This window comes from Miscanthus floridulus, chromosome 5 (assembly GCF_019320115.1).
Source record: "Miscanthus floridulus cultivar M001 chromosome 5, ASM1932011v1, whole genome shotgun sequence".
In the NCBI taxonomy this organism is placed as follows: domain Eukaryota; kingdom Viridiplantae; phylum Streptophyta; class Magnoliopsida; order Poales; family Poaceae; genus Miscanthus; species Miscanthus floridulus.
In genome coordinates, this window is record NC_089584.1 from 19487452 (window position 1) to 19506550 (window position 19099).

The 19099-nt window shown below is 44.3% G+C and overlaps 1 protein-coding gene across 1 annotated transcript; it reads right to left on the reverse strand.

Annotated features, from left to right (window-relative positions):
• Window positions 1-5654: 5654 nt before the first annotated feature.
• LOC136451691 (putrescine hydroxycinnamoyltransferase 1-like) lies at window positions 5655-7900 on the reverse strand. The gene is made up of 2 exons (XM_066452377.1): window positions 7082-7900; window positions 5655-6778 (listed from the first exon to the last, which is right to left on the reverse strand). Exons 1-2 carry the CDS (start codon window positions 7511-7513, stop codon window positions 5906-5908), a joined length of 1305 nt encoding a protein of 434 aa, XP_066308474.1. The 5' UTR covers window positions 7514-7900; the 3' UTR covers window positions 5655-5905.
• Window positions 7901-19099: the final 11199 nt, after the last annotated feature.

Sequence of the window (19099 nt, forward strand, 5' to 3'; positions counted from 1 at the left end):
TGAACTTTAGGATCGATCGATCTCAGCCCCGAGAATATAATGCCTCTCGATTCGCTTACCGACCACCGTCTGCTCTGAATTACCTGCAGATTCGTCGATCTCCGGAGGGAGTGAACATCGCACGCGCGCGGGCATATCGACAGCGCTGGCCACTTCAAGTTCAGGGGGTACCACGGCACATACATCGTGCAGCTGGCGACGGCGACAGGGAAGGTGCACAAGACGTTCTCCGTCGAGAAAGGGGACACCCCTCTCGTGCTGGACATGAACCTTTGACGATCACTTCTACCATTCCCTAGTTATACAGCCTTGACAAAGGTCCTAGTTTTATACTGATATATACATACTGCTACGACAAATGGCATTGATTTGATCGAACGGAGTGCAGAAGAAATGGAACGCAAACAGAAAGCACCCCAATTTTACATATCTACTATCTATGATTGGTATTGTAAGAGAAACTCAAGGTATTGTAGTCCTTAAGAATTATTGGTGATGGTGAATAAAGTGAACGAGCTATTTCCTCGTTTTGTAGTAAACCACATTGACTTTCTCTATCACTGATCCTACGTAGATGATTCGATCTTTTCCTTGTAGAATACTGACTGTTTTTTCCTCATAGCATTAATCAGTTCCAACCTACTAAACTGTGTCTCGTTTCATGCATGGATAATTCCTCTTGTGTCATTCTTGTAAGGGATCGTCATGCCTAAAAGGGTTGAGTTTGTAGGGAACTCAAAACCTTAAACTAATTTGGCCTCTAAATCCTACTTTTCAAAATCTATGCAATAAATCTATCTAAATATACAACTAGATTTACTAAGTATTGCTATCTCTACCGTAAAAACGTTATGCAACCTATATATGTTCCAATCTTATCCCTAATTTAGCAAGGAATGTAAAACAAACTCCTCGATTTTTACTATCGAGAAGCTCACGCTTATCCCTAATACTCGTTGGAGCCCCTCGTAAAGATGGCATCAAAAGGGCCAAGCTCCCAACCAGGTAACCCTGTGGAGCCCATGGACCTTCCGCGCGCGCAAGTGGGTCTCTGCTAGGCCTTCTCCCGTACTGCTCCCTGCCGTCTTCACTATCGTGTTTTTAGCCTAAACATCGTGAGTCACACGTTCCCTTTCGTACACGCTCAACAACCACGCCACAGACATGGTTGGTGTGATATAAGCCCCTAGTGCACAAGAATGGTGCGCACAAGCACTAGGTATCAAGAGGTATGCAAACCTCACTAAACATTAGGCCTAAATCTAGAGCAAGCGCATTAAGGTTGGTAACTAGCCTAAGCTCTTCGCAAAGCACTTCACTAATCACCTAGTCTTCTCTTAAGCACATATGGTGGCTATATCACTTGGAAGAGTGTATCAACACTCATGTAACCTCAACAAACTCCAACCTCACCAAATGAGCTGGCTATTGGGTATATATATTCCCATATGAGAAACTAGCCATTAGGCAAAAGTGCTGCAGTCTGTGCACTCACCAGAAAAATCATGTGGGGTCACCAGAGCATCTGGTGCCCTGGCACGTGGACTAGCCATTGGATCAGCCAACTATAGTGACTTTCTCTGGTGCATCACCGGACTATTCCGGTGACTGCCTGTTGCTCTTGGGTTCACTTCTCGGGCACCACTAGAGATGTCTATTCTCCGGTCCCCTTGCATCGAACTATTTTTGGTGCCTCCAAATCCTCTCTGTACTTCCTTTGTTTGGCACCCTTTTCTTCTATGCACTCAAGGCTTCCACCATCGGAGTTTTTCGGTGGGTCTAATGTCTTGATTAGTTTGATCTCTACGTTGCCTAAGTCCAAGTCAACCTTGCATCCATTGAACTAAACCTTTTATACTAGCAAACATTATTTCTAAACGATCATGTTGTCACTTAAACATCAAAATCACTTAACGGCCCATGCAATCTACCATTTTGCTTACAATTTTAATAGGGGCTAACCTGGGGCGGCGCCTTGCAGCAGAAAGGCGCATGGGAGGGGTTTGTGGGCAAGTGAACAGGGTGGTGGGGTGGTTTCTATGGGAGTGTTGGGTCTTAGAGGGGCGGTTAGGTTTATGATTTTTTTGTTTTTTAAAATTTTAATGCATTTACTATTCACTGCAAGGCGCCAATGCCAAATGCATGCACACGATTAAATTTCCATGAGTGTTTTCGATTTGTTCTGTGCATAATGTTTGAACCAACATTTTTCTCTGTGCGTTTCATCGAAACCAGCAAGGAATTACCTTGTGTATTGGCACATACAGAAAACTCTTAAAATTTTTATGTGAGTTTTCATTTTTTTTTTCTGTCGGTACTTTTGAAACCGACACATTAATCATGAATTTCCCTATATCTCTCGCAAAAATTTGATAAAAAAAATTCGTCACTCACGGAGCAATTTCTGTTTCCAGTAGTGTATTAAACGTTAAACAATGTAATATGAATTTGAGCTTATTGGGGATAGCGAGAAAAATAAGAAAAAAGGGATTTCCTAAAGCGATATTTTTCTCCTTCAATCCTCTGTAAGGCACACCCCTACATACAGAGAAACCATGTTAGGGAGATGCTTTGAAATCCCACCAAGATTATAAGCGCTAGGCAACTCTAATCCTACACACGGACCCTGTGGGCCGTATGTGGATGATCTCTTGCCCAGCCCAGCAAGAAGTTGGTCCTTTTTTACACGGAAAACACGCCTGGTTAGATCCAGCCGCAACTCCACGGCACACAAGTCCGGTGAGCACATTTTCACCTGCAGCAGTTCTAGTCCAGCCTATTTTTTTTACCCTAAATCTCTAACTTCGGGGGTGTTGGTTCTTTAGTCGCTCCTAAAATTCATGTCACATCGAATATTTAGATACTAATAAAGAGCATTAAATATAGATTAATTACAAAACCAATTACATAGATAGAGGCTAATTTGCGAGACGATTTTAAGCCTAATTAATCTGTCATTAGCACGTGTTTACTGTAGCAAACGTCGTCAAATCATGGACTACTTAGGCTTAAAAGATTCGTCTCGCAAATTAGTCGCAAGTTGTGTAATTAGTTTCGTAATTAGTCTATATTTAATACTCTATGCATGTGTCTAAATATTCGATGTGACAGGAATTTTATTAGTCGCAAGTTGTGTAATTAGTTTTGTAATTAGTCTATATTTAATACTCTATGCATGTGTCTAAATATTCGATGTGACAGGAATTTTAGATGACCTATAGAAACCAAACACCCCCTTCTCTCTCCTAGTTTTAGCCTGTGTGCTGCTGTAGCAGGTCGTTGAACCCCGCGCTTCTCTCAACTGACGCTGAGTGGCACTGGTCTATTTTTAATTCTTACTGCCTCCATCCGAAAAAGGATATATGCCCTGTTCGCTTGGCTGATAAGCCATGACTGAAAGTACTGTTGGTTGATTTGTTGTGAGAGAAAAATACGATTCGTTGACTGAAAAAGTATAGCTTATAAGCCAAAGCTTCATACTTAGTCAAAACTTCAAAAGTTTAGTCAATATTGTAGAACAAATGTCAATATTTACACCACAAAATATTTATACTATGAAAATATGTTTGATGACGAATATAATAACCCTTATTTCGTATCATAATATTGATACTTTTTCTATAAACTTGATCAAACACAATATAATTTGACTTGACATATATTATGCTAGAATTGTATTCTTTCGTAGACTGGTAGGATATTTTTGTAACCATCTTAGTTCCAACAAGCCCTTGAAGGAAGAAAAAAGTGAACAAAAAGTTTGAATATTTCCTTCATTTTTACATGTCGTATTAGATTTGTCCTCAGTCAAACATTCTTAACATTGACCATCACTTTTGAAAAATTCATATAGTTTCACAACATGTAAACTATATATTATAAAAATTATCTCTGCTTAAATATTCTCTAGCAAGCATCCCTATCTACCTCATGTCTATGATAAAATTCCCAAAATGGATGGTAGATGCCATTAACTCTTATCTGAGCCGGTTCTTCTGAAACAACTCAAAAGATGGGCATACAATTGGCAGCTTATGGTTGAGAAAGAGTTTAGTGGTTTAGGTATCCCTGATTTAGTAAATTTATGTATGCTGTCCTCCTAGATTTCAAGATATCACTTAAGTGATAATGTTCTATGGAAACAAATTGTAGACCAGAAATATGTGAATAATAGGCCGAATCTTTTTTGTTGTTCCAATACCAAAACTTCACCCTTTTGGAAGGACGTGCTTTGTCAGCAAAGGCAGCTAAGTTAGGCTATTGTCGGAGGGTGGGGGATGGTATGAAAATACGTTTTTGAGAAGATCGTTGGTTTGGCAATTCGAGCCTAGCCAGTTCTGGCCTTTGTATGTGATAACTGATGAACCTAATATTACCACTCATGATGTGTGGGATGGGGACCAACTGAAGTTGACCTTCAGAAGAACCTTCTCCCCTTGATGATGTCTCCGTGGTATGATTTGTTAGCCACTGTTGAATCTATTAATAATTTCTCTAAGGATTGTGATGTTATTATTTGGGAATATAACTCTAGAGGAGTATACTCGGTTCAATCTCTTTAGTCTTTACACCATAACCTCCTTTAGAGGGATTATGCTAGTTTATACTCCTACCATTGGAAAATTTGTGTACCCCTAGGGTACAGATTTATTTTGTGGCTGTTAATCAACAACAAACTGCTTACCAGAGATAACTTAGCCAAAAAGAAGAGACGTAGAAGACAAAACTTGCTTGTTTTGTTGCGAAAATGAAACTACTGGGGCGTGTTTGGATTGTGCCTCCCAGGCAGCTCGTCGCCCATGCAAGTCTCCCTGGCGTCCGATTTCGGACAACCGTTTTTGGCCAAAGAAAAAGCCGCTTCCTAACGCCTAGGGCCAGGATCGGCTGCCTGGCAGGCATCTGCCAGCCATGGCGCCATCAAACGAGCTCTTAACCATCTTTTTTTTATTGTTGTGTGGCTACAGATATAATGTTTGGTCAGTTATTGCTCAAACTTTGAACCGTGTGACTAGCACCTGCTTTGAATCATTGCCAAGTTCTGGATTTGTGGCAGGAATTAAGAGTGTGTTCATCTCCCATTTTATGGAAAAAAACCGCAATGCCTTGTGTTTTCAGGGTGGGTGGGGGTGGGGGGGGGGGGGGGGGGGAGATGGAAGAATACTATGGTGACAATACAAATGGTAACAAAAATGATAAGAAGATGGCAGGCAATATACAGGGAGCAAGATTGGGAATCCATGGAGCTGGTCATCAAAGAGCTGGAAGCAGAAGTAAAAGGCCAGTGAGCATCACCAAGCGCAGCAACAAACTAAATCAACTGGGAGTGAGGAAAGCCAAAACTTCACCTCAACAGAGATGCGGCAGCATTTGAAGATACTGACGGCATAGACCCAAACCACTTCTCATGTTGTTTAAAGTCTAAATGGATGATTTTGGTGGACGCGCCTAGAGTACATCTATGTACCGAATGTTTTTGCAAATTGGGTGCTTTGTACCCTGTAAATAAAGCAGGAGAATTAAAAAAAATCTAAAAACATAAACCTTATGATGTTAATCTATACATTTTTTAAAAAACTTGATGGCCAAATAGAAATGTTTGACTTAGGACAAAATTAATATGGCATGTAAAAGAACAGAAGGAATGCTACATAAAAAATCAACAACAATATACTATTGGTCCAAACCCACTCTTCATACTTCACCAGCCGTATTGCTGGATCTTCTGCATCATGTAGATCAGTTGGGTGGTGGAGTTTCGTAAATACAAAGTTGCCGAGATAAATAAATAAATAAAAAGATTATAAAGAGTAGCACACTGCGAGCAAACCAGCACGCCGTCCCGTCCAGGTACTAGCTCTTCAAACTGTTTGGTTCCACACTAAGCACCTAGCAGTGTGTCTAGGGGCTAAAGTTTTTCGTAAAGCAGCCGCTCCAGCTCCTTGATGTTTGCAGCTTCCATGCACATGAGCACGCGGACGCCGGCGTCGTCTGCTGGCCCGTCGTTCATTAGGTACACAAGTCCACCACGGATGGACTCCGCCCGCAACATCACCCATGGCTTCCCCCACCCGAAATCTGCATCGTACAATGGCATGCCGAGCCAGCTGATAATCTGTAGATCGGTCTCTGGCAAGGTGCCCTTCACAGGCCGGCTGTCCGTCTCGGCCATGGCCATCGTCTCATAGTAGTCGATCGCGGACCGCACCAGCTCGTCGTCCATCCGATCGATGGCGCCTTTGATGCGGCCGGCGACAGATGCCAAGGCCTCTGAGGCGATGTCTCGCACTGCGCCAGTGACGCCCATCCTGAGCGTTGAGTTTCCAAAGTAGCGGATCGGGAGGGGTGGGCTCATTCTGCGCCGAACGCTAACCGGGAAGTTGAGTCGTGCTTCGGAATCGGACGGAAGCCGGCGTGCAATGCACGTGCACTGCCACACAAGGGCGCTCATGGCGCAGAAGGTGCTTGTGCCCCCGCTGAGGCGCTTTAGGGAGGCGACCTGGTCCTTGGAGATGACGAAGGCTTGGATGGCGATAGGTCCTGGCGGGTAGGAGAAGGTGGCCTTGGGGTAGAACTTCGTGAGGGCGTCTGGGTGGACGGTAGGAGGGGACCGTGCACGGAGGAGAGTGCGGTCGTGCCACGGGAGCTCTATGGTAGCGCGGTCGCCATGCTTGGAGAAGGCCGACCACGTTTGGATGAAGTGGATCGCGCTGAAGGCGTCTATGGCGACGTGGTGGAGAGCCGTCCCTAACACCACCCCTCCACACTTCAGAAAAGTCACCTGCAAGCATACACACATATGTCATATATAGTTACCAAGTACTCCTCTACCCTGAAATATAAGGGAAGTTCAAAGTTCAAACAAATCTACGAGTTCTTTCTTTCAAAACAGAAGTGTAAACTTATCAAGCTATAATTCATTTGTTTCCTCGATCTTCATACCTCTTGATCAAGTTTTGGCCAAAATTCAGCTAAATGGTTGTTAAACCTGAACATTTTGACTAAACAAAACAAGTGAATAATCCTGGTCCAAAATTATGAAATACTGAGAAAGCATGGAAGAAGCAAGAGAAGTTTTGGAGACCTGTATGGCCAATATGACGGATGTCGTCTCAACGCGTGGAACAAACAGCCTCCTCAGCTCCGGCGACGGGCTGAAGTCGTCCTTGAGGTCATCAACAGTGAGGTCAGCCTGAGCAACAACAAAGAGTGCACCCTCACCGTTGCAAGTGATCTCTGCCCTGCCATCGTCATCCACGCCGAGGCGGCCCGCGAGGGGGTAGAAGGCCACCAAGGCCTTGGCCATAGCCTCCTTGAGCCTGGCCACGTCGAAGAAATCATCGCCGGCGGCAACGTTGCTGGAGCTGTACAAGTAGACTATTGGTGTGTGGCCTCTGTTGGCCAGAATGAGGTCCAGGGGAGAGAGCCAGAGCCCCTCCCGCGGTGTCGGCTCGTTCGGCACTACAAATGACGACTCTACCACCTGCACTACCTCAGAATCCATGATGTCGTTCATCTCAATTTCTTCTCACGCACCGACTTAGCCACAATCAATAAACTGCACCTTCAAGGGACAAATGGTTCATGCTCGAGATCACACACTAACATCTGAACATGTGTCATTTAACGAAAACAGTGTTGCTTGCGAGCTACTCGTACATGAATCAATGTAACGGCACAGCTAATCTGCATATGGATGGGGTATGCAACTGAAAAAGGCTAGCTAGACGAGTTACTGCAAGCTTGATCTGAGAGGCATCTGGGCGCGCGATGGGGGAGGAGATTCCGACGGGTCCGGTCTGGACTCTGGAGAGAGGAGCGCATGCTGGAGTTGCAGGGTTTTGAGCTGAGCTCACGCTGGAGTGCGGGGATCGAGGACGGAGGGGTAGGGGAGGCTCACGCTGAGGCGCCGAGAAGGAAATTATTCGGGGGGCAGCGTCGATCGGCACTATCGTGGCACGCTATGGGCCGAGTATTAATTGCATTTCTGCAATGGGACAAGACCATTGCTTCAACCACAGCATCATTACCTTTGTTCTTGATAATCATCATATCATTGCCTTTATTCTGTTCCTGATAATCAGCATCATTGCCTTTATTCTGAGCAACAAAAAAAAAAGCTAAGGGGTGCTTGGTTCCTCGCCGCACGTTTTTTCGAAGGAAAGAGAAAATTATATTAAAATTTGGCGCATCACATTCTCAAATTACATATGAAAAAATCTGAAATAAATAAGGTACAATAATCTATTTAGATTCTTCCACATCTTCTTCCCTGGTTATTTTCGATACAGTCCATGGTCTAGATGAACAAAGGCTTGTTGAACACCGAAGCTAGAATGCAGTCCTTATGACGGATCCAATTGTCGGTGTTTTAAATACCGACCAGTAAATTTAGCGCCGTGCTACTCAAGGGAGTCGATGGTGGCATTTAAGACACAAGGATTTATACTAGTTCGGTACGAAGCCCTACGTCTAGTGCCGGAGACTACGAGTTTATGTTCATCGGTTCAAGTGCTCCAAACGACTTACAACAGGGGGTATGCAAGGTAGGGTTCTACGGATATAAGGGGTTCAAGGTAGGAGAACTCGATTCATTGTGTCTAAGAAGAAGACCCGGGGCTCCCCTTATATAGTCGTGTGGTCGGGTTACATGCAGAGGTGAAGGGTTCTCCCGACCCGAGTGGCCGAGAGCCCGAGGGGAGAAAGGAGCTAGTAAGCTTGGTCAGCAATCCATCCTGTCTTGTCTTCGCTTCTGTACGCACATCCGGGTATGGTCGTCGAGGTCTTGCTCCCCACGCCAAGGCATGGTGTGTCGTGGCATTACTGTGCCGGTCGTGGCAGCACTGTAGGAATGGTGGTTGTTCACCAACTTCCCTATGTGGCGTGGGCATGTAGTACACGTCATGGCCTCCGTCTTGGCGCCCGTTATTCCGAGGTGATGTCGTGGTGCCGCTGTACGGGGAGAGCAATCGTCCATCGAGGACTACCTGCTCCCCTGGTCACGGCCGCGTTGCCCTGAGCTCTCACGGTCGTGTCGTGGGCATTGGATCCGGCAGGTTTGGTGGGAGCTAACTCCCGGTTGTTAGCCCCATTCCGTAGTGGGTATGATCCTACTCCCATCCATCGAATCAGGCAGGATTTGGACATTGCCGAGCCTCACGGGGTGACGTAGTCGAGCCCCAGTATTATCTTGTCCGTCAGAAGGGCGAGGCCCGAGGGATGACGCTCTGGCCTAGGGTCTGACGGTCTAAGGGGTGGTCGTACTTTTCGTACTCGGTGGAGTGCACGCACGTGTGCGTCCTATCCGGACAGGCGCATTTAATGCATCCACCCACCTCTCGTCCTTTCCGAGCAGTCAAGGTCGGAGGTGGTCAAGGCTGTCATGCAGTTCATGATCGGGACAGAGGAGAGGTCGAGGCGGGCCTCATACGGCTAGGGGGAAGAGAGGTCGAGGTAGGCCACGGTTAGCTAGGCCGTGGCTAGCTAGGCCGTCTTGAGTGACTCTCTAACCGTGTCTTGGGGTACCCTGGTTATGTACCACCAACACCAATGATCAACACCAAAGCATTGGACATGCCAAAAAAATCAATGTTCTAGAACCAGTCAAAAACGTTTATGAGTTTATGAAAGAATATCGACAGTTGCATCGTTGGATACATCATAGGATGCGGATTCATTACCTTCAATCCTTGATTTCCTCCCCACGGCCATCAACGATGAGACCAATGGCCCAATGTAACTATCCTCGTTGGGAGTGCCCAGGAGCACCCCTCTCTTTGTAGATAATGGCCACAAATTGGCCGTTTGCCGATGAAATCGACGACTGCAACGAGAACTTGTCATGGCAATCACTAAAATCGTCGTAGGTAACAAGATCCCGAATGAAAATCATCTGATTTCACCGATAGATTTATTTGGGCTAAACCCTAAGCAAACCGGATATAAAAACTACAAAAAAGAGATGGGCCCCCTTGTAGGGTTGAGATGGCAGACTAGAGGAGGGGTGAATAGTCCTTGCAAAGATCCTAATTAGGCAACAAAGGTGCTGGGCTAGCTAAGTTCATAAGCACCTTGCAAAGATCCTAATTAGGCAACAAAGGTGCTGGGCTAGCTAGAGCTCACCTAATCAAATCTAGGAGCAAGGTCACACAAATCTATGCCACTAGTACTCAAGCAACCATAGGAGCTTCTACACAATCTAGTAAGCAAAAGCACAAAGCTCCTAAGCTCACTAGCAATGCTCAATAACAAGGCTACCCAAGCCAAATTATAGAGCACAAATTACTTAGCTACACAAACTAAGCAATGTGACTAACAAGGTTACTCAAACCAAATTAGTCATGCAAGGGAGCTACTTCTATGCTACACAAGCAAGAAGGTAACTAGCAAGCTACATAAGCTAACTAATTACAAGAGCAACTACGCAAGCACAATGTATATGAAAGTAAATACAAGCTTGTGTTAAGGGGATGCAAACCAATGGGAAGATAAAAGGATGACACGATGATTTTTATCCCAACGTTCATGTGTTTGCCAGCACGCTAGTCCCCGTTGTGTCGACTGTTCACTTGGGCACCTCACCAAACCCACATGTTGGGCACCGCAAGAATCCCATGAACCAAGTGAGGGTAGCTCAATGACACACTCTACAAGAGTTGATCTTCATGGCTCCCGCAGGGTGAGCACAACTTCCCTCACAATCACTTCTCCGAAGCACCGCACAATCTTCTTTGCGTGCTTCGACAGAGACCACCACTAAGCCATCTAGGAGGTGGCAACCTCCAAGAGTAACAAGCACCACTGGCTTGCAACTCGATCACCTAGTGCCACTCGGTGCAGCCTCACGATGCAATCACACTAGAATCACACTCACACTCAATCGGATGATCACTATCAAGCATATATGAGTTAGAGGACTCCCAAGCACACCTACACAAGCCACCAAGGCTTAAGGGTACTCAGCAACCAGCCCAAGGCTGGCTAGTGCTTGGTTTTATAGCCCCCAAGTAAATAGAGTCATTGTACCCTTCACTAGTGAAAGCATCTAGGCCCCTAAGTGGATTTCGGTGATTAATGTCAATACAAGATTACTATGACTAACGTGTGTTTTGCAGAGGCAATTAAATTAGGTCATGGTAATGGAGATCGATTGGGCAATCGAGATTGTCATGCCCCTACGATGGAAATCATTTTGGTTTTCAAAGGATGGACGACAAGGTTAAGGATGACTAGTTCTAAGTGTCGATTGAAGTTGGAGAGACACTTAGAGTAGTTTAGGACTTTGTTTTTCCTTTGGCCATACTATGAAGGGGGGTATGAATGGGTAGCTTGACCTAGTTGAGTCTAGTGAGTTAGGTGTGGTGCACACTTGTTAAAACTAGCTCTAGATAGCTCCTATGAATGCCTAAAATCCTTTGGAGCAAACTTCATTCACATATGATCAAAAGTTGGAAGTGAATGGAGGGTCAAATACTGACCGGACGCTGGCTCCGGTGCGATCGGACGCTGGCCGCAGGGTCCGGTCAGTTCATTTGACTATGAAGAACAAGTCTGGTGTGATCGGACGCTGGAAGGTCATGTGACCGGACGCTGAGGGCCAGCGTCCGGTCGACTCCAGTAAGGGTCGAGACTTGAGAAAGTGCGACCGGACGTGTCCGGTCAGTGGTGACCGGACCCTGAGTATCCCGCATCCGGTCGTTTACAGTAAGCATCCAAGAGCGACCGGACGCGTCCGGTCGGTACTGACCGGACCCTGTCAGCGTCCGGTCATCACTTGAAAACTGTTCGCGGGTTGAACTGACCGGAGCGTCCGGTCAAAATGATCGGAGCGTCCGATCACCCCGCAGAAGCTCATAACGGTTCGTTTTTTAGGCTGCCTTATAAATAGAAGCTCCACTCGTGAGTGGAGTCACTTCTGCTCATTCCAACAGCTGAGGAACACGTTTGTGAGTGCCAAGAAGAGCAAGGTCCTAGTGAGGTGTTTGTGATTTGAGAATCCAAGAGTAAAACCTCATTAGTGAATCAAGAGTAGACAAGTGTGCATCCATCTTCTCATTAGGCTTCGCGTGGTCAAGTGAGAGTTCGTGCTTGTTACTCTTGGTGATCGCCATCACCTAGACGGCTTGGTGGTGATTGGGAGTTTGGTGTTCTCCCGGCGGAGCTTGTGGGTGACCCAACTCAAGTTGTGAGCGGTTTTGGGTGATTCGCCGCGACGGAGTGTCGAAGAATCAACCCGTAGAGAGCACTTGATCCTTGCACGGATCAAGGGGGAGCTACACCCTTGCGCGGGTGCTCCAACGAGGACTAGTGGGGAGTGGCGACTCTCCGATACCTCGGCAAAACATCGCCGCGTTCCTTTCTCTCCCTATTTACTTTGAGCACTTACTTTGAGTATTTACTTTGAGCAATTCAATACTTGTTTTACATTCATAGAATTGCTATGCTAGAGTAAGTTTGGAACATAGGGTGCAAGTCTTTTGTGCGTTGATTTGATAGAAACACTTTTCTAGGCACAAGGGGTTAATTGGGCTATCCGTAGGATTTGATTATTGCAAGAAAATTTAGAATTAGCCCAATTCACCCCCCCCTCTTGGGCATCTTGATCCTTTCAATTGGTATCAGAGCCTCGTGCTCACATTTTTTAAGCCTAACCGCTTAGAGCAAGATGTCTCACGGGGATGGACCTCCTCCTATCTTCGAGGGGGATGATTTTCCATATTGGAAAATTCGCATGGAGGCTTACCTAGAAGCTCTAGATGTTGGAATTATTAGAGCTGCCTCTCAAGGGTTCCCAACACCTAAAAATGCCGCACAACTTCAAGGCGATGAAGTAAACTATGAAAAATGGAAAGCAAAGGCTCACAACACCATCTTTAGAGGCCTTTGCAAAGATGTGTTTAATCGTGTAAGGAACCACAAAGACACCCATGCACTATGGTCGGACGTTTGTGCGCTCCATGAGGGAACCAAGAGTGAGCGTGAGGAACGCTATCATCTTGTGATTAAAAAGCTAAATTCTTTTGAGATGCTTCCCAAAGAAAGTGCTAATGAAATGTATTCTCATTTAAATATTCTTGTAGAGGAAGTCAATGGGCTTGGACTTACTCAAATGTCACCATCCGACGTTGTGAGAAAGATCTTGAGTGTCCTCCCCATTGACAAATATGGGCACATTGTGACCGTGCTACATCAAGGTGATCTTTCCACCGCTACACCGACACAAATCTTGGGAAAGATCAATGCTCATGAGATGTACATGCACATCACGCCACAAGATGGCTCATCCTCCACAAAGAAGAAAGAGAAGGACTTAGCATTCAAAGCTAGCCAAGATAAGGGCAAGGCAAGACTTGAGTATGAGAGCTCAAGTGATGAAGATGATGAAGAAAGTCTTGCTCTCATGGTGAAGAAGACTGCCAAGATGCTAAAGAAGCTAAACAAGAGTGGCATCAAGTTTGACGGCAAGAAGAAGAAGTTCTTCACTAGCTCAAGAAGAAAGCCAATCTTCGAGATGGATTGCTATAATTGTGGTGAACTTGGTCACCTAGCTCATCAATGCACAAAGCCCAAGAAAGACAAGTTCAAGAACAAGGGCAAGAAAGATGATTCAAGTGATGAAGATGAAAAGAAAAAGAACAAGCCATACAAGAAGAGAGATGGTAAAAAGAGAAACTTCTACAAGAAGAAGAAGAGTGGCAAGGCCTATATTGTCGATGATTGGTTCACGGACATTGATTCATCAAGTGGATCATCCGATGATGAGAGTGACAATGAGAAGGTGGCCGCCATTGCTATTGATCTTGCATCCTCACCGCCACCATCGCCATCATCCTCTACACACCTATGCCTTATGGCCAAGGGTGAACGCAAGGTAACTAAGAGTGATGATAGTAGTGATGATGAGTAAGCTAGTGATGATGATAGTGATAGCAATGATGATTCACCCACATATGATGATCTTGTCAAAATATTAAGAAAATACACTAAGATCATTAGAAAGAGTAGAGCTACAAATGAAAAACTTGATGCTAAAAATGATTCACTCTTAGCTAAGTGTGATACATTAGAAAAGGCTAATGATGAGCTCAAAGAAACAATTGATTCTATATCATCCAAACTCAAGGAGCTCAAATCTTCTAAGAAAGAGCTTAAAGATAAACATGATAAACTTGAGTGGGTGCACAATGAGCTTATCACTAGTCACAACAAGCTAAAAGATGAATATACAACTCTAAAGATCAATTATGATACCCTTGTTATTGCATAAGAATTCTTACCAAATGAGCCACATGATGCTACTAACCATGTTGTTAAGATTGATATAGCTACCTCATGTGATGATTTAATTGATGAGAGCATTGAGCATGGATCTAGTAGCAAAGGCAAGCAAGTGGTTGAGTGCAATGACTGATGAGTATGTCAAGCTCAAGAGTGACCATGAGAAGCTCATGAAAGATCTTGAAGAGATGAAAAGTCACAACACCATTGTGCTAGAAACTCTTGATCATGACAAAGAGTTGATCCTTGAGAATGAGAAGCTCAAAGAAGAAAACAAGAAACTCAAGGAAGAGAAGAACAATGATATTCTCAAGGAAGAGAACAAGAAGCTCAAGATGGAGAAAGAGCATCTCAAGGTGGGATTGAGCAAGTTTGCTAGAGGCAAGCATCTCCAAAGTGAGCTACTCATGAATACCGTCATGAAGATGGATAAAAGTGGCATTGGATATATGGCAAGTGTAGAGAAGAAGAAGGCTCAAGCTCAACACCAATAATCAAAGCCAAAGCTAAAGCCAAAGAGATGTTTTGAGTGTGGACAAGAAGGCCACTTTGCTCATGAGTGCCAAACACCACCACCACAACCCTTGCCCAAGCATGCTAGACCTTTTGCTTTCAATGCTCACTACATGCTTAGAAAAGATTCTAGTGGAAAGATGAAAGTCATGTTCTTAAGACCCCCCAACAAGAGTAGGCCTAAGAAGATTTGGGTGGCTAAGTCACTTGTTGAGAAGGTGAAGGGCCTTCAACAAGTTTGGATCCCTAAAGCTTGAATCTCTTGTGTGTAGGTGAACTACAAGACCGGTGGAAGTCATTGGGTTATTGATAGTGGTTGCACTCAACATATGACCGGTGATCCTCGTATGTTCACCTCACTAGATGAAGAAGTAGATGGACAAGAGAAAATAACTTTTGGAGATAATTCAAAGGGCAATGTTAAAGGATTGGGCAAAGTGGCAATATCAAATGATCATTCCATCTCCAATGTGCTCTATGTTGCCTCATTGAGTTTCAACTTGCTATCCGTTGGGCAATTGTGTGATCTTGGCTTCCAATGCTTATTTACCGAGAAGGAGGTTGTTGTATCCAAAGTAGATGACAAACAAGTGATATTCAATGGATTTAGATACAACAACTTATATCTAGTTGACTTCACCTCCGAAGATGCAAACTTGAAGACTTGTCTATTCACCAAAACAACACTTAGGTGGCTATGGCATAGAAGACTTGCTCATGTTGGGATGAGCTCACTCAAGAAGCTTATGCAAAATGATTTGGTGAGAGGGTTGAAGGATGTGAAGTTTGAGAAGGACAAGCTTTGTAGTGCATGTCAAGCCAGCAAGCAAGTTGCAAACACTCATCCAACCAAAGCTTTCATGTCAACCACAAGAGTGCTAGAACTCCTACACATGGATTTATTTGGACCAACAACATACAAGAGTTTGGGAGGAAATCTCTATTGTCTTGTGATTATGGATGACTATTCAAGGTATACATGGGCGTTCTTCCTTCATGACAAATCTGAAGTTGCATCTTGTTTCAAGAAGTTTGCCAAGAGAGCTCAAAATGAATTTGAAGTGAAGCTCAAGAAGATAAGAAGTGACAATGGCAAAGAGTTTGACAACACAAACATAGAAGCTTATTGTGATGAAGCTGGAATCAAACATGAAGTCTCCGCAACCTATACTCCTCAACAAAATGGTGTAGTTGAGAGGAAGAACCGGACTTTGATCACTCTTGCAAGGACAATGCTAGATGAGTACAACACCCCTAAAGCTCTATGGACGGAAGCAATCAACACCGCATGTTATGCATCCAACCGCCTATTTCTTCAAAAGTTCCTTGTCAAGACACCGTATGAGTTGCTCAATGGGAAGAAGCCAGATGTCTCCTTCTTTAGGGTGTTTGGTTGCAAGTGCTATATCTACAAGAAGCGGCAACACCTAGGGAAGTTTCAAAGACGTTGTGATATAGGTTTTCTTGTTGGTTACTCATTGAAGTCCAAAGCATATAGAGTATTTAATCATGCCACCGGCTTGGTTGAAGAAACATATGATGTGGAATTTGATGAATCTAATGGCTCCCAAGGAGCACATGAGAATCTTGATGATGTAGGTGATGAACCATTGAGGGAGGCTATGAAGAATATTCTGGTGGGAGACATCAAGCCAAAAGATGATGAAGATAATGTACAAGTCATTGACCAACCTTCTTCATCAAATGTACCACAAGATGATGAAAAGATGGGAGAGTAGAAAATGAAGATACTCATATCTCCCATGAGCAAATGGTGGTACAAGCACAAGATGTTGATGCTCCACAACCTCCTCCTCAAGTGGTCAATAGAAGAAATACACCTCTCCTACAAGATCATCCACAAGATCTCATCATAGGGAGTCCAACAAAGGGTGTGATGACTCGATCTCAAAAACTTACTTCATTTATTGCTCATCACTCTTTTGTCTCTTGCTATGAGCCTACCAAGGTAGAAGAAGCTCTTAAAGATCCGGATTGGATCAATGCCATGCATGAAGAGTTGAACAACTTCACTCGTAATGAAGTTTGGACTCTTGAAGAGCGACCAAAAGGTGCAAGAGTCATAGGAACGAAGTGGGTGTTCCACAACAAGCAAGATGATCAAGGTGTTGTTGTGAGGAACAAGACAAGACTAGTTGCAAAGGGATTCTCTCAAGTTGAAGGTTTGGATTTTGGAGAGACCTTTGCACCGGTTGCAAGATTAGAAGCCATCCGTATCCTTCTTGCATATGCATCACATCATGAAATGAAACTATATCAAATGGATGTGAAAAGTGCATTTTTAAATGGCTTTATAAATGAACTAGTCTATGTTGATCAACCTCCCGGGTTTGAAGACCCTAGATATCCTAATCATGTTTATAGGTTGTCCAAGGCACTATATGGGCTTAAGCAAGCCCCAAGAGCTTGGTATGAGCGCCTTCGGGACTTCCTCATTGAGAAGGGCTTCACCATTGGGAAAGTCGACACCACACTATTCACCAAGAAGCTTGATGGACATATCTTCATTTGTCAAGTATATGTTGATGATATCATCTTTGGATCATCAAATGAAGACTCATGCAAAGAATTTGGTGAATTGATGTCGAAGGAGTTCGAGATGTCAATGATTGGTGAGCTTACATTCTTTCTTGGTTTTCAAGTCAAGCAAATGAAAGAAGGCATCTTCATCTCTCAAGAGAAATACACAAAAGATCTTCTCAAGAGATTTAAGATGGATGAATGTAAGCCAATCAAGACACCAATGCCTACAAATGGACATCTCGACCTAGATGAGGGAGGTAACCCGGTTGATCAAACTCTCTACCGTTCTATGATTGGTAGCTTATTATATTTAACCGCATCTAGGCCCGACATCATGTTTAGTGTGTGTATGTGTGCTAGATTTCAAGCTAGTCCTAAGGAAACACATTTAATTGCCGTAAAAAGAATCCTTAGGTATCTTAAGCACACACCAAGAATTGGTCTTTGGTATCCCAAAGGAGCTTTATTTGAATTAATTGGCTATTCCGATTCGGACTACGCCGGATGCAAAGTTGATAGAAAAAGCACATCCGGAGGGTGCTATTTGCTTGGTAGATCACTTGTGTCTTGGTCCTCCAAGAAACAAAATAGTGTGGCTTTGTCCACCACTGAAGCGGAATACATTGCCGCGGGTGCTTGTTATACACAAATATTATACATGAAACAAACTTTGCTAGACTATGGAGTAGTTCTAGAGAAAGTACCTCTTTTGTGCAATAATGAAAGTGCGGTAAAACTTGCAAATAATCTGGTTCAACACTCTCGCACCAAGCATATAGATATCCGCCATCAACTTTCTAAGAGATCATGTAGCTAAAAATGATATATCACTAGAAGGTGTAAGATCCGAAGATCAATTAGCGGATATCTTCACAAAACCGCTAGATGAGGCTACATTTTGTAGATTGAGGAATGAGCTCAATGTACTTGATTTTAGTAACTTCACTAAAAATTGAGCTTGTGTTGTCCCTTGCATTCATTGTAATATACAACATATTTAACTTGTGGCAATGCATATAGGGCTTGTCTAACATGGTTAAGATAACCGCCGAAAAGCGTGTGAAGAAGCTTAACTTTGGATCAAACTTGACAAGCAACTAGTTTTACTTACAAGTATTACATATGCATGAATGTCGTTTTGTCGTTTTGTTCATTTGTCCTCTTGTTTGCCTATTTTCTTAAAAAGAATTATAGCCTAAGGCAAAATATCTTGAAAATATGAGGGTTTGAGAGAGGTCACTCACATCAGTCCCAATTGGTGTTTATTTGGATCTTATTCAAGTTGGGACTTGATTGGGAACAGGCAGCGTGAAGGAAGTTTGAAGATTTGCTGGAAATGGTGCACCGAACGCTGCACCGGACGCTGCTGTCCAGCGTCCGGTCAGTTCATAGGAGGTGAACTGCTGGTGAAGGAGTGACCGGACGCTGCGTTTGTGCATTCGGTCAAGAAGGGTTCAGCATCCGGTCGATCGAAGGAAGACCAAGTTGTACTGACCGGACCCTGCCTGCGTCCGGTCATGGACCACCGGACGCGTCTGGTCCCGATTCAGAGGATTTGGACCTCTCTGGAATCGACCGGACGCTGGGTGGGTAGCGTCCGTCGCTACCACCGGAGCGTCCGTCAGTGGATCTCGCGCGCTTCAGGACTCTTTTGGTTTCCTTTTCTGTCGCGTTTGGGGGATTACTTAACCGCAGCCATACCCTGTTCATCCTCAAAACGTTTTTTTTGCCCTAGCCCACGCCGCTGCCGCTGCCAGCGCAAGACCGC